General features: G+C 43.2%; 1 protein-coding gene across 2 annotated transcripts in view; it reads left to right on the top strand.

Moving 5' to 3' along the window:
• Window positions 1–5,946: 5,946 nt before the first annotated feature.
• The window catches only part of CLCN3 (chloride voltage-gated channel 3), a 56,575-nt gene continuing 47,974 nt past the window's right edge, over window positions 5,947–14,547 (top strand). For both annotated transcript variants that reach the window (XM_015814534.1, XM_015814518.1), the window contains exon 1: window positions 5,947–6,156. In XM_015814534.1, coding sequence (XP_015670020.1) covers window positions 6,078–6,156 — 79 coding nt within the window. In that variant the 5' untranslated portion in view covers window positions 5,947–6,077. The remainder of the gene's footprint in view (window positions 6,157–14,547) is intronic.

Raw genomic sequence — 14,547 nt, 5'->3', positions numbered from 1 at the left:
AACTGCATTCATTTCCCAGTTCTTCACAAAATGATTTAAAGATCCAATGGTTTAACTTTAGAGCATGACCCCTAATCCAGTTGATGATATTTACGCAGTGTCAAGTACTTTTTTCAAATTTGGAGGCAATGTTTTTGATGCAGTGGGTAACTTGCAAGTGCGGAATCTCCCCTCTCATCAATGCAGAAAATCCAGATTTATTCCCTAGCACTGCAGGGGCACCATCAGTGCACACAGAACCAATTATTTGGATGTCTAAATCATGTTTCACAAAGAAGTCCTTCACAATCTGAAATACATCTTTCCCTTTCCTGATTGTTTTCAGTTCTTCACAAAACAGGAAATCTTCCTTTACAGCTCCATCATTAACATACCCTACCAAGGCAATGAGTTGACTGCAGTTGGACACATCAGTTGATTCATCCAACTGAAGAGATCTTCAAGGGACTGGATCTTATATTTGAGATTACTTGATCCAAAATATCTTCATTCAAATTGCCAATTTGGCTGTGAATGACATTGTTTGACAGTGGCACTAATCCAAACTTTTCCCCCCGCTTCTTGGCCCAGAATAATGGTTACCACACAGTTTGATAAGCTCTTGCGCAACTGTATGTGGCTTCTTGGACTTGGCTACTTTATATGCCACTTGGTATGAAACTAACGGTAGTGGTTTGTCAAAGAAACGAAACCTAACTTTGGAAGGGTTCCTCCAGAATCGAAATGTGCTCTTTTAATTTTCAGTGACCCAGTATCATGTCCAGAAACATCTGCTCCACCATGCTTGTTGTTGAAGTGCTCTTTCAGCTTAGATGGATTCAGAGTTCTGTTAGAAAATACAGCCTTACAAAACATGCTCTGGGGGTTTTGCAAATCCTCCTTTCCTGTACAAGTGAAACTGAAGCACACGTAGTCATTATTCCATTTCCTCTTTGACATAATTAATTAATAATTGATTGGATCGAGCAATTTAATTACAATCAATTATTGACAATCCCTGCATGGGCGCCTGCATTGAAGGGACACCATGTGCACCACGGCCCACATGCAAGTGCTACAGCGATTGGGTTATATGGACGGTTGAAGGAACAAAAAGGATGGTCGATCCTGGGGGGGGAAGGGGGAAATTCCCTCCTCCCAGTTTTTTTTACAGATTTACGTCCCTGGTATCTACTGAGTGCTGACATAAATCGAGCATTCGTGAAAGGCTGCGTGTTTGCACTTCTTCTAGATCAGGTCTAGAAGGGGTCTTTCTGGGTTGGCCCTGTGGGAAAGGGAGGGACAGGCACCTTTATGCGCACATGTGCAAATGTGGCTGCATGTGCATGAATGGGGCTCTGAGCATGCGCGCTCCACAAATGGGGCTGTGAGCGGCTCACCTCGCGCCGGCATGAAGCTTGCAGCTCAGCTAGCGCCGGCGCAAGAGCAAGGGGTGAGGTGCAAGGCTCGCAGCTCGGCTAGCACCGGTGCAAGGGCAAGGCGCAAGGCTTGCAACTAGACTAATGCCTGCAAGAGGCCCACAGCTCAGCTAGTGCTGGCACAAGGGCAGGGGGTCAGGCGCAAGGCTCGCAGCTCAGCTAGCACCGGTTAGAGGCTCACAGCTCAACTAGCATCGGCAAGAGGCTCACGGCTCAGTACCAGTGCGAAGCTCACAACTCGGCTAGCCCCGGCACAAGGGCAGGGGGTGAGCGTGCATATGCACACATGTACTGGCCAGCCACTCACGTGGCCTGCGGCCCAGTGGCCAAGAGGCCACAGCCCACATCGTTCTGTTCGAAATAACGGCAACAAATTATGCATTTACACTATAATTTTGAAACTTCTAAACCCAAGGTTTTGTACCCCCTGGAATATCGTCTCGCACCCCCAAAGGATGCGAGCACCCCTAGTTGGGAACCTCTGACCTAGAGAATATGGCAGCAGAAATCAGTGTTAAGAACAACATACTCCAGAAATTATGTGGAGCTGAATGAGGAGGTTCAGCTGCCACCCTCAGGTCATCAGCACTAGGGTTGGTCTACTCCATAGCAGAATACTGTGCCCCTATATGGCTCAATAGCTGCCATACTAGTTAGGTAGATGCCATACTGAGCAATATCATGAGGATTATATGTGGATGTATTAAAACTACTCCAACTTGCTGGCTTCCTGTTCTGAGTCATATAGCACTGCCAGCTTTACAAAGGCAAGATGCACTAGTGAGAGAATACAGAAAAATTATGAACATCTCACTCTTACTGGCGCATGCTGACCTTCCTCATTTATCAACTGGAAGACTCTAATCCAGGAAATCCCCAGTAACACTTGCAGAACATCTACCCAACAGGTTTAACATCGATTCCCAATGGAAAGCCAAATGGGTTGCTGAATGTCCAGATTTAGGAAGTTATATAAATGACCCCACAAAAACAGTGCCAGTCTTTGAACTACTATGTCAGCAATGGACAGCCCTGAATACGATTCACATCTCATATGCCATCTGCATAGTATGCTCCCCTCGGTGTAACTGGGGTCCCATGTCAAACTGGATCACATCCTGACCGGCTGTAAGTTGAGGGCATATACCAGTCCAGTATCTGATTTTTTTAATGTAAACGATGCTGCGCTTCAATGGTTAAATGGCCTAGACCAGGGGTCGGCAACCCACGGCTCCAGAGCCACATGCAGCTCTTTCATCCCTCTGCTGTGGCTCCCAGTCCTCCGCCACCGGGGAAAAAAAAGTTCAATCAATTTCAACTTCTCACGGGAAAAAAAGATCTCGCGAAATTGGAATTGATTGATTGAACTTTTTTTTTAGCTCCACAAACAAAAGAAGTTTGTGGGCAGTCCCACAAACCTGCTCCGTCTCCGACCTGGGCCAGTTCACCCCTCCTTAGGCAACCTGGTGGCCCTCAGCTCCCCGGGATCACCATATTGATGCTGAACTTAGTGCGGACACCCGATCGGCATAGCCCACTGCAGCCCAGAACTCATGAGCTCAAGCGATCCGGAGTAGCTGGATTACAGGCTTGCGCCACCGCGCTCGGCTACAAACAAAAGAAGTTTCTGGGCAGTCTCACAAACAAAAGTTTGTGGGACTGCCCGCAAACTTCTTTTTGTGAGACTGCACACAGCGGCAGAGGAAGTGATGGAGGACTGGAAAGAAGGTGCCGCGTGGGTCTGATTGAGAGTGCGGGGGGTGTTCTGCCAAGCATCTTGTATGGAGCTGGAGAAACAGGCTGGGTGGGGGGAGCTGCCAATGCCGCTGCCATGAGGCTTGGCAGATCCCCCCCGAGCAGTCATGATCCCCACAGCCAGCCATGATTGCCCGACCTATCCCTCGCCTGGCCGGCCAGCTGGCACATAGCCTCACCGCTCTTCTCCTCATTCTCCTCCCCACTCTGCTCCATCCGAGTTGAAGAAAGCGGAGGCACAGCAGTGGGATTGCTCTCAGTAAGGTGAGTGCACAAGAGCAAGCAGTTCACCCGGCTCTTATTGTTTCAGAGCAATCCCGCTGCTGTGCCTCTGCTTTCAACTCAGATAGAGCCAAGGAGTTGCTGATGGCCTCTGGAGTGGGGAGGATGAGCTTTGCTATTGGGCCATGCCTGGGCTAAGCCCTGCTGCTACCTCCTAAACTACACCTTTGCCGCTGGAGAAATCCGTGATGGCAGAGCGCTCCGCTCGGGGGAGGTAGGGGAAAAAGCTGTGGCAGGGTGCTCTGCGTGGGGGAGGTAGGGGGGGAAAAGCAGCAGCGGCAGGGCACTCAGCATGGGGGGGTAGGAGGGAAAAGCGGCGGCAGGGTGCTCTGCACGGAGGAGGTAGGGAGAAAATCCATGGCGGCAGGGCGCTCCGCGCGGGGGAGGTAGGGGGAGAAAATAGCAGCAGTAGGGCGTTCTGCACGAGGGAGATAGGGAAAAGTGACGGTGTTCCATGCAGGGGAGGTACGAGGAGAAAGCGACAGCAGGGTGCTCCGCGCAGGGGAGGTAGGGGGAGAAGCAGCAGCAGCAGGGTGCTCAGCGCAGGGGAGGTAGGGAAAAGCGGCAGCAGGGCGCTGAGCGTGGGGAAGGTAGGGAAAAGTGGCGGCAGGGCGCTCTGCGTGGGGGAGGTAGGGGGAGAAAGCAACAGCAGGTCGCTCCGCGTGTGAGGGGTAAGCAGCAGCAGCGGTGGAGTGCTGGGAGGGGGAAGCAGCAGGGTTTTCTGGCTCCCGGTATTTTCTGTGGGAAACGGGTCCAAATGCCTCTTTGAGTGTTTAAGGTTGCCGACCCCTGCCTAGACATTGGTATTTGAATATAGATCTTTTTAACATTTATTGTACTGTATTTTACTAATCTAGGTAAAATATTAATATATATTGTTAGTCTATGTGTGATATGCCATATGCTAAATAAATAAATAAATGCCTTCAACAATGTCAGAGCTGAAGTATTAGAAATATCTTTAAAACTTCAGAGAGATGTTCAGAAATGTATCTGGTTTGAAAGTAGCTCATGTTAAATTGTGTGGCACAGTGAAACAACAGGAGTTGACCACTGGAAGTGTTTCATGATATTTTGTATTATGTCATAAACTATTTTATGGTAGTTTTTATATCCTAAAATATTTTGTAAAATTTGCCAAATTTCAATTTTGTGGGTCATGGGTCCTGGATTTTGGACACATTCTGTAAGTTAGCCCATTTGAGGTAACTTAGTTCAAAAATTATTGCCCTATCGTGTACTGTTTCACCTAGTTAAAGGTTATAGGAACTAGAGTTTTAGTATATAGATAGATTTGTTAAAGCAGGGATTCCAATCCCCAGTCCGTGGACTGGCACCAGGCTGTGGTGTTCCACAGTCCAGCTATTTAATGCTAGCCTTCATTCTATTTCATATCAAATAGAGTTGTAGTTGTTGGTTTCACTTCAAAAATTGGATCTTTTAAAGATCTAAATTGATAGGTATCTTTGAGGATCTAAGGCCGTAGTGGCGAATCTATGGCACGTGTGCCACAGGTGGCACGCAGAGCCCTCTCTGTGGGCATGCACACCATCACCCCAGTCCTAGGCCTTCAGCTGGGTTTTATAAAACCATTTCGCTTTAGACCTTCGCCGCTGTGTGCAAAAAAAAAAGGTTTAATCAATCAATTTCAACTTCTCGCGGTGAAAAATAGATCTCGCAAAGTTGGAATTGATTGAACTTTTTAGACCCACCCAGTCTGCCATTACCACCGCAGCCACACCCACCCAATGGGCAATGCCCACCCGGTACTCGACGATACATAAGTGGGTTTTGGGTTGCAGTTTGGGCACTCGGTCTCTAAAAGGTTTGCCATCACTGATCTAAGCAAATCCCCCTCTCTCTTTTCAAATTTGGATTATTCCACAACAATCTCTTGGATATGATTTTGGAAATAACAAAAACACTAATATGTCTAATATGTCTAGCATCAGTTGTAAATCTCAACAGTTTTCATAAGATCTTTAAGCTTTAAAACAAAGTTTTATTTAGATTTTTGCATTGGTTAAGTGATTACAATGGCATTCTTAAAATGAAATATATTAAATGCTTGTAAACATTTTTTGAATGTGAATATAAATTCATTATTTTAAGCCATTTTGTGATTTGTATCTGCTAATTTGTAATAGTTTACAGATCTAAACATAAAAAGTGAGTTATCAGGTAGAAGAGGTCGCATTTATTGGTCTTTTCTTAGATAAATAAATTTCTAATATTTGGACTGTATAAAGAACAAGCTGTAAGGCTAATATGGCTGCCTTTTCAGTGCTCAAACATGAATAGAAGCTAGTGTTGCTTGATTTAGCTTGGACTTCCTTAAACCAGTTTATTCTGCTTTACTTCACGCTTAGTCACCTTCAGGCACAGCAGACTTCATAGATTAAGTCTGCTGTTCCACCTTTAAGCACTCCTAGATTGTAGTCAGTAGCAACCAGCCTGCAATAATTTCCCTTTGATGACATCATCAATCCTGGAAGAACGGAGTTGCTGCAATAAGCCACACACAATCCAAATCCTAATTGAATATGGCAGCTTCCCAGTCTGCTGCTGTTCTATAAGAAACGCTGTGGCTGTTGTGCTCTTAAAACCCCTTTTGTCAAGCTCATGGAAGTATCTTCTGATCCTTATTTACCATACGATGGGGGAGGAGACGGCATTCCATTAAGAGAGTTGCATAAAAGAGGTATAGCAAATTCGTGTTGTGATTTAGTTTCTTTTACCTTTTTGTCATATGACCAGTTGCTTTCAGAGTGAGAGAGGAGGTTTTTGTTTTTGTTTCTTTTAAACGCTGCATTTTGGCAAGCCTCTCTGATTTGTTTCATAGTAGATATACCTATATGAGTTGTGTTGCCTTGCTGGCAAGTCATTTTTTTTTCTTAAAATTAGCTAATTTGTTTCAAATTATCAGCAAGCGACTCCATCTTTGGTATTTGGTTTTCTTTTTTAAAAAAAATAGAAGACTCAAGCTTTGATGTAAATTGTGTAATAATATAAGTCCTTAGTAATGGCTGCCATAACTAGATGACCAGCATTAATCAAGGAAGCTATTTTGACTCCTCAGTGAAAGAGAATGCTGTTTGTACTAGGCGTTGAAGTCTCTACGTGCTATATGGCATTAACTCCTTCATGGCATTCTGAATGCTCAGTGAACTATGAATTTACTTTATGATTTAAAACAAGTTCTTTATTGTAAAAACAAAATGGGTTATATTGGTTTTTATTTGCAATCTCAGGAAGTTTTGATTTCAATGTTATTTTTTTACTGATAAGCCATTTGGAAATTGTATGCTGTAAAATATTTTTATGCTTTTTCTTATGTCAGGTGCTTTGAAGCATTGTTAGAGAATGAGCAGTTTTCAGGTTAGGGGAGGAGAGGTGTAATTGGAACTGATTCAATTCATAGGGAGTCTGTCTTTCAAACAGTAGTTCAAATAGACATGTATTTTTGTGGTTAATATGGCTGTTACAATCTAAAGGAGTGATTGTGACATGGAGTGATTATGCAAAACACATAAATACGATAAGTAGTTTTTAAAAAAAAATATAACACTATTTCTTCTTCCAGTTTCAGCATTTATCGTGGAAGCTGTTGTCTTAGCTTAAATCTATGAGCTAGAGGAAAAAGAATTAGTAAAGTACCACTAGTGAAGCTTTCTATTTTATTTCTATAATATTGGGCTTCTTTGAAACTTTCTCTTGTAAGTGCTTGCTTTTCGACACCCCTGTATAAACTAAATTAACTAAAATAAAATCTTACTGACATTTATTTGAAAGATGTCTGTTTTTTTTTCTGATAAATTTATTCATACATATAATGAATAAAATGTTCAAGTAGGATTAGGGTGTGCCTGGACTAAATCTTCCCTTAGTCCTGGAAACTTAATGGGTGACTTTGGGACAGTCTCTCAGCTCAATCTAGCCGGTGGGATTATTGTTGAGATAAATTAGGTGTGTCCAACTCACAGCTCATAGGCCGCATTTGGTCCTGGACAGCTAGTAATGCAGCCCACAAATTGTAAACTTCTAATATTATTTATACATACATACGTACATACATACATACATACATACATACATACACGTATATATATTGACAAAATTAAAAGAAAAGCGAACACCAGGATAAAAGTAAACAAGACTGTTTAATGTAAACAAGCTTGTAGATAAAAAGTCACTAAGCTTTTGTCGGCCAAACTGCCAACGTCGTCAGAGTTGGAGTAAAAGGAGATCTGGGAGCTGGCTTATATAGCCACTTGCCTCTGCGCCCGGCTTCTCGAGCGCGTCATCGGCCCATTGATTGTGCTCGTCCATAATCCACTGAGTTGCTCTACACCTGGCAACCTGCCCGTGGCCCCGATGGTTGTCTTCCGATCTTCAATCGCTCTTCTGGTGCGCGTACAGGCGCCCGGGGGTGGCTGTCCAGCCGTCTCTGCACCTTGTCTCCCTCCCCTCCCATTTTGGAGCAATCTCGGTTGTTGTTTCTCAAGCTGCGATTCGGGCACTCTATCGGGCCGTAATCTTTTAATTTTGTCAATATGATGCCCAGGATTCGCATTTTTAGTATTATAAAGGATACGTATATATATATGTGTATGTATACATACATACATACATGCACACACACACACACACACACACATATACTATATTACATATTTTATATTTTATATGTGGCTAAGACAACTCCTCTTCACATAGAGTGGTTTAGGCGAGCCAAAGGGTTGGCTATGCTTGGGATAAATGAATGAAGATATAATCCACCTTGAACTCCAGGAGAATATACTATAAAGCTAAAGAAATACTTAACTGTTACACAATTTAATTAGGCCAAGAATTTACTTTGGTTAGTATTTAGTACAATTCTTTCAGCAATTGTCATTTTACACAATCCTGTCAATATTTCTTTTTGAAATCAAAAGCCGAGAAGTCTTAAAATTGAATTATTGCTAAAACAATTATACTGTATTACAGTTTTCAAAAGCTTGTTTGGGCTTGTGGCAGAGCTTATTAGCTGATTTGGTCTGTCTATTTCTCTTTTAAAAATTGATGATTACCTGATAATCTTTAAATTATTTTACAGCCATCTTCAGTTAAAGTAAGCTTCCAGTGCTTTGGATTAAGTCACAAGTAAACTTAATTAGGTTTTTTGAGGAGAACAATAAATATAGAGTTTGCTTATCCATGGATATTTAGGGGCAGAATTTTTACAATTTCTGTGATTAGGGTGTTTAGTATATTTAATAATAAAAAGTCCTGTGCGTTCTGACATACACTCCTTTCAAGTGTTATGATTGCTAAGAAAGAGTTCTCTGATTTATGTCCTGTACACATCTGTCTGGGAAAATTATATCAGCATTCCCCAACCTTTCTGGGTTGGCAGCCCTGCAGAGGGAAAAGGAAATGGTTTTGTGTGAGGGGCAGGCGTGGCTGTGTGCTTCATTTGTGTGAGCTTGTGCAAGTGGGGCAACACATGCCCGTGCACTCACTGCTGGCGTGCCCCAGTTCCAAATTGACCACGGCCTGATTGTGGGCCAGAGCCCAGGGCTTGAGGAACCCCTGATCTATATGATGTGGAGCAAATTACCATGTATATCAGTGATGGCGAACCTTTTAGAGACCGAGTGCCCAAACTGCAACCCAAAACCCACTTATGCATCGTCGGGTGCTGGGTGGGCGTGGCCCTTTGGGTGGGTGTGACTCATTGGGTGGGCGTGGCTGCGGTGGTAACAGCAGACTGGGTGGGACTAAAAAGTTCAATCAATCAATTCCAACTTTGTACCATCTTTTTTTTCCCACGAGAAGTTTAAATTGACTGATTGATTGAACCTTTTTTTTTTTTGTACATGGCGGCAGAGGCCTAAAGTGAAAAGGTTTTATAAAACCCAGCTGAAGGCCTAGGACTGGGGCGACGGTGCACGTGCCCACAGAGAGGGCTCTGAGTGCCGCCTCTGGCACCCATGCCATAGGTTCGCCACCACTGATGTAGATGCTTCCAACTTTTTTTTCAGCTTACTGTTGAAGATTTATATTTTAACTTTGTCATAAATTTAAAATAGAATAGTAAATGATGACTTTGTTCTAAACGTTAGACTGTTTATTCCTTTCCTTTCATATTTATTTAAAACTGAACAGTAGTTATCTTTTATGTGACATATCAGGTTGAATTCTTATATAACCAGACAAAGTAAACTTGTATTGAGCTACAACTAAAAAAATTCATGTGACTCATATGGCATTTAAACTGAAGGAAAGGAGTGCTGCTGATGCTTTGTTCTACATATATTTTGTGTTTTATTAACACAGTGTATGATAGATGATTTGATTTTGATGTAAATTTTCAATCTGTGAGCATGTATGTTTGATCTGAGTTTGTGAATTATTGGAGATGTAATCATGTTTTGTTTGGTTGGAGATTCTTCTGTAAGAATGTAAGGAGAACCCATCAGCCAAAGCCCATTTGACACCAGGATTTTGTTTCTCACCATGACCTATAAATTCTGGGGGCTATGCAATAAAAGAAATGGAGATATATTCTTCTCTTGTTGTTATCCTCTGCCGTTGGTATTTGAAGACATGCTGCCATATTCCAAGATGCTACTGAGTCTAATTCATTGATGGCAAATCTAAGATATACATGTCAAAGGTGAGATACTACATTTTGTGTAACACGCCAGCATCCACCAACATCTGAAAACTGCTGGAAAGCACACTTCATTCTTGAATGATTTTTGAAAGCTGCAGAGGCCATGCAAGAATAGGGAGTGCTTTTGAATGACCTCTGGAGCCTCTGAAAATTATGTGAGAATCGAGTGTGCTTTCAAGAAGTTTTCAGAGGCTGCAGAAGAGCATTCTCTGAAGCCACTTTAAGAACAAAAGTTCTGTGTGACTCGAAGTTGCCATTGGTAGGCTATAAGGGCCTGTCAATAGAAAGAGAATACTGCCTGAAGAAAGTGGCATGCAGTATATCCGGGAGATCACACACGATTGGATGGTATTTTTTAAAAAAATAAATGAAAAATTGCCTCTTTTTTTTCTGAGGGAGGTGACACATCAGCAGGATCAAATTAGGCATTTATTTTTTTTCACATGCTGAGCCAAAAGATTCGCCATCACTGGTCTAACCCTTTGGAAAACTACAGAGTAATAGGTCTAGTTTTCTTTTCCAGCCTTTCAGGTTAGTAGTTAGCATCATGCCTTGCAGTATTGAATTCTACAAGTTAAGTATGTATTTTGTGAAGAATTTTTTCTTACTTTGTGTTTGAAATCTCCAAGCATCTTAAATGGATGAACCTTGATCCTAGTGTTTTGAAAGAGGGAGAAAAATTCCGATTAGTCAAAATAAGGTTGTAACGCTCACCAGCTGAACAATATAACCATGAAATCTTAAAACAGTTTTCTTTCCTATCAAACGGACAATGGAGCTATTGATTCCATATCTTTTTTTAAATTCAGGTTAAATGTTGCAAAAAATACCACAATCAATTATTAAATATAAATGCTCTGTTGAATATTTGATACTAGGCTACACAGACTTCCTTTTGTTCTTTTTCTTACATTGTAATATATTTCAAAAATTGTTCTTTCCTTCTGACATTCTCTAACTTTAAAATATAATTGTGCATAACACAAAAAATAAAATTAAAGATTATTTGTTCATTAACAAAAACCTGTGCAGCTCTTATCAAGGTTCTGATAGACAAGACCAAATAAATCAGAACTCCAAGGCTTGAGATTTCCTCAAAGAACATGTTTATTGGTTACATAGTATTGGCACAGTCAAAAGTGAAACCGAATCTGAAATTCCCTTCAGAAAGCAACAATATTACAAAGTTGAACTCCCCACCCCAGTGCTATGCAATTAGCTACATTCCCAAATAGAAGAGTTTGGGAGGAGATATATATATGTGTGTGTGTGTGTGTGTGTGTGTGTGCAGGTCTTGGCATATTCGGGTCTTTTCCCGTGTAAGATTGAGAATATCTTGGCGACGTTTCGGCGAGATCCCACTCGTCATCTTCAGGCTGGGGTCTTCTTCTTCGTGCCTGTGCGAGCAAAGTGTGATCGGAGCTGCCGTCTCTCTATAAATACTGGTGGGGGTGGGTGGAGTGCTGGCTTAGTTGCTGTAGGCGGATTGGTTGGCTGTGTGGGATCCATTGTTTGTGGATTGTTTGGCTGTTTCATAACATCCTGAATAGTTGAACCCCAAAGACAGGATCCAGCTAGAAAACCAAGGAATCTATGAAATACCATGCAAAATCTGCCCAGCCACATACATTGGACAAACTAATAGGAGAATAAATGCCCGCATTGCAGAACACAAGAACGTAGTCAGAAAAGAAGAAAAAACTTCCTCCCTCTTCCAGCACCTTAAAGCTACAGGACATGAAATTGATTTTGAAGGAACCAAACTAATCTTCAAAACTGAACACAACAAGAGAATAATTATGGAAGCCATCAAAATAGAAAAACACCCCCACAACATGAATAAACGTGATGATACCTCCCGCCTACCAGATATCTGGAAACTAGCCCTAATCAACAAACGGGTCCTAGCCACGAAAACTGACACCGGACCCAGAACAACACAGTACGCCACCACCATTCACCCTCACCAGACCCAAGCCCAAACCCATCCCTCAGACGAAATGCAACCACCATCCAGAAGCCAAACCATGACGACATCACCAGCTGCTGCACCTCCCTCCGACCCCCACACAAAGCAAACGGACACATGCCATGAACACAGCTAGACCGCAAACTCGGAGCCAAACCATAGCCCGGTATGCTACATCACAGCCTTCTGCTCTGGACATCACATCACAGAACTCAGAAGGTTACAACGCTAAAGCTCAGGATGTTACAACACAACCAACCACCTAGGATGTTGCAACACAAAACTCAGGATATCACTACACTAGATCTCAGGATGTAATCACACAATCCATTACCCAGGTCGTTATAACACAAAAGACTAATGGTCACACAGCCAGCACCTCAACTACTCAGGATGTTACGAAACAGCCAAACAATCCACAAACAATGGCTCCCACACAGCCAACCAATCCACCTACAGCAACTAAGCCAGCACTCCACCCACCCCCACCAGTATTTATAGAGAGACGGCAGCTTCGATCACACTTTGCTCGTACAGGCACGAAGCCGAAGACCCCATCCTGAAGATGACGAGTGGGACCTCATCAAAACGTCGCCAAGATACTCTCAATCTTACACGGGAAAAGACCCAAATACGCCAAGACCTGCATACCTATACCCTTGAAAACCTACGAAAACACACATATATATACAGTGATAAAACCAATAAATATCGATCACCAAGAGGAAAGTAATAAATAGTAAAAAATTTAATGAGCCGAGCTTTCGTTGGGCCCACCCAACATCATCAGGGCTTTAAAAGTAGGGGTGCAGTTCTTCTTTGATCTCACTGCTAAACTCCTCCGTCCCTTACAAGCGTGATCCAAGTGTGCCGTCCCCTCCTTGCCCCTATCCCCAGATGCCACCCCCATCTGATAATGGCAGCTGTGAGAAGAGACGAAGGTATGAGCAGAGGTCTTGGGAGTTGCTCCCCTCTTATCAGATGGGGGTGGCGTCTGGGGATAGGGGCAAGGAGGGGACGGCACACTTGGATCACGCTTGTAAGGGACGGAGGAGTTTAGCAGTGAGATCAAAGAAGAACTGCACCCCCCCAGGGCATAGTGCCACACACAGAATTCACTCCACCCCTGAAGTTAACGAGGAGAACATTTACGGTAAAATACAGAGGAGGTATGGAAAAACATCATGCGTTGATGTGGATAATGCATCTAGGATATAACACGAACAGCTGGGTCCGGTGACACGTTCCAGAAGCCGGATGCAGGCTGTTAACATCGTATAAAAGCTCTTTCCCAGTGACTACTTTTAAAGCCCTGATGATGTTGGATGGGCCCAACGAAAGCTCGGCTCATTAAATTTTTTACTATTTATTACTTTCCTCTTGGTGATCGATATTTATTGGTTTTATCATGGATTTACCCAAGAGTCGATTTTTTAGCTTTATAACTTGTCTGTCACTTGTCCTTACCGGAACGTGAGTTGACAAAGCACCTGAAGACGCTGTTTACTCATGAAATGACGGTTTAATCAGGAACAAGCTTCTGACGTTAGCAAAGACCTTCAGCCTGAGGCTCTTTACAAATAAAGTTTACGCTGGGAGCTACTGCCTCCCAGCGTTATTTAAATACACTCCCAAGGTCACCCCACCCTCCACCAAGCGCCACCACCACACCCCCGCCCTCCTACATCACACCCTCCTACTCCCCCAACCAGCATCTTTCAGTCAATTGCCCCATTAGTCTCTCCGTCTGGAACCTTCCTGCCGACGCCCTGTGCTTCTGCGGCGACGCCCTGTGCTCTCCAGGCTGCCTCCCCTCAGCTGATTGTCAATTACAGCTGCTCGTCGGCTTGCTGACTGCGATGCTGGTTCTCCCCCTCCTTGTGTGTCGAGCCCGGGAGGGCTTGACATTGTCTATATATACAGTATATATATATATATACAGCGTGTATATATATGTGTGTTTTCTGAGGTTTTCGCGGGTGTTTGTATGTAGGTCTTTGGTTATTCAGGTTTTCTCCTGCATAGAATTGGAAGTGTCTTGGCGACGTTTCGACGAAGTCACATTCGTCATCTTCAGGCTGGTGTTTTCAGCTTCATGCTTCTAGGAGTAATGTGAGATCGCAGCTGTTTCTTCCTTTTAACTGCCAGTGGGGTTTGAACTGATTGGGTGGGAGCTTGGCTGTGTTCTGATTGGGTGGAGATGTGTTCTGATTGGTTAAGGGGCTTGGCTGTGCTCTGATTGGCTGGGGGAGTGTTCTGTTTTACGTAAAAAACTCATTCCAGTTCATAGAGATCATAAAGAAACAAAACTTACAGCCCAGTGACCTACTCGTGAGCTTCGATGTCATATCCCTCTTCACCCAAGTGCCAATCAAAGAAGCCTTGACAGCTATCCAAAACAAATATAACCCCCCCAAGCACATCCTAGATCTGACCAACCACTGCCTATCCAACACATACTT

This window comes from Protobothrops mucrosquamatus, unplaced genomic scaffold (assembly GCF_001527695.2).
Source record: "Protobothrops mucrosquamatus isolate PMUCROS unplaced genomic scaffold, P.Mucros_1.0 scaffold_88, whole genome shotgun sequence".
Classification (NCBI taxonomy): domain Eukaryota; kingdom Metazoa; phylum Chordata; class Lepidosauria; order Squamata; family Viperidae; genus Protobothrops; species Protobothrops mucrosquamatus.
The sequence above is the reverse complement of the archived record's forward strand: the minus strand, read 5'-3'. Positions and strand labels throughout refer to the sequence as shown.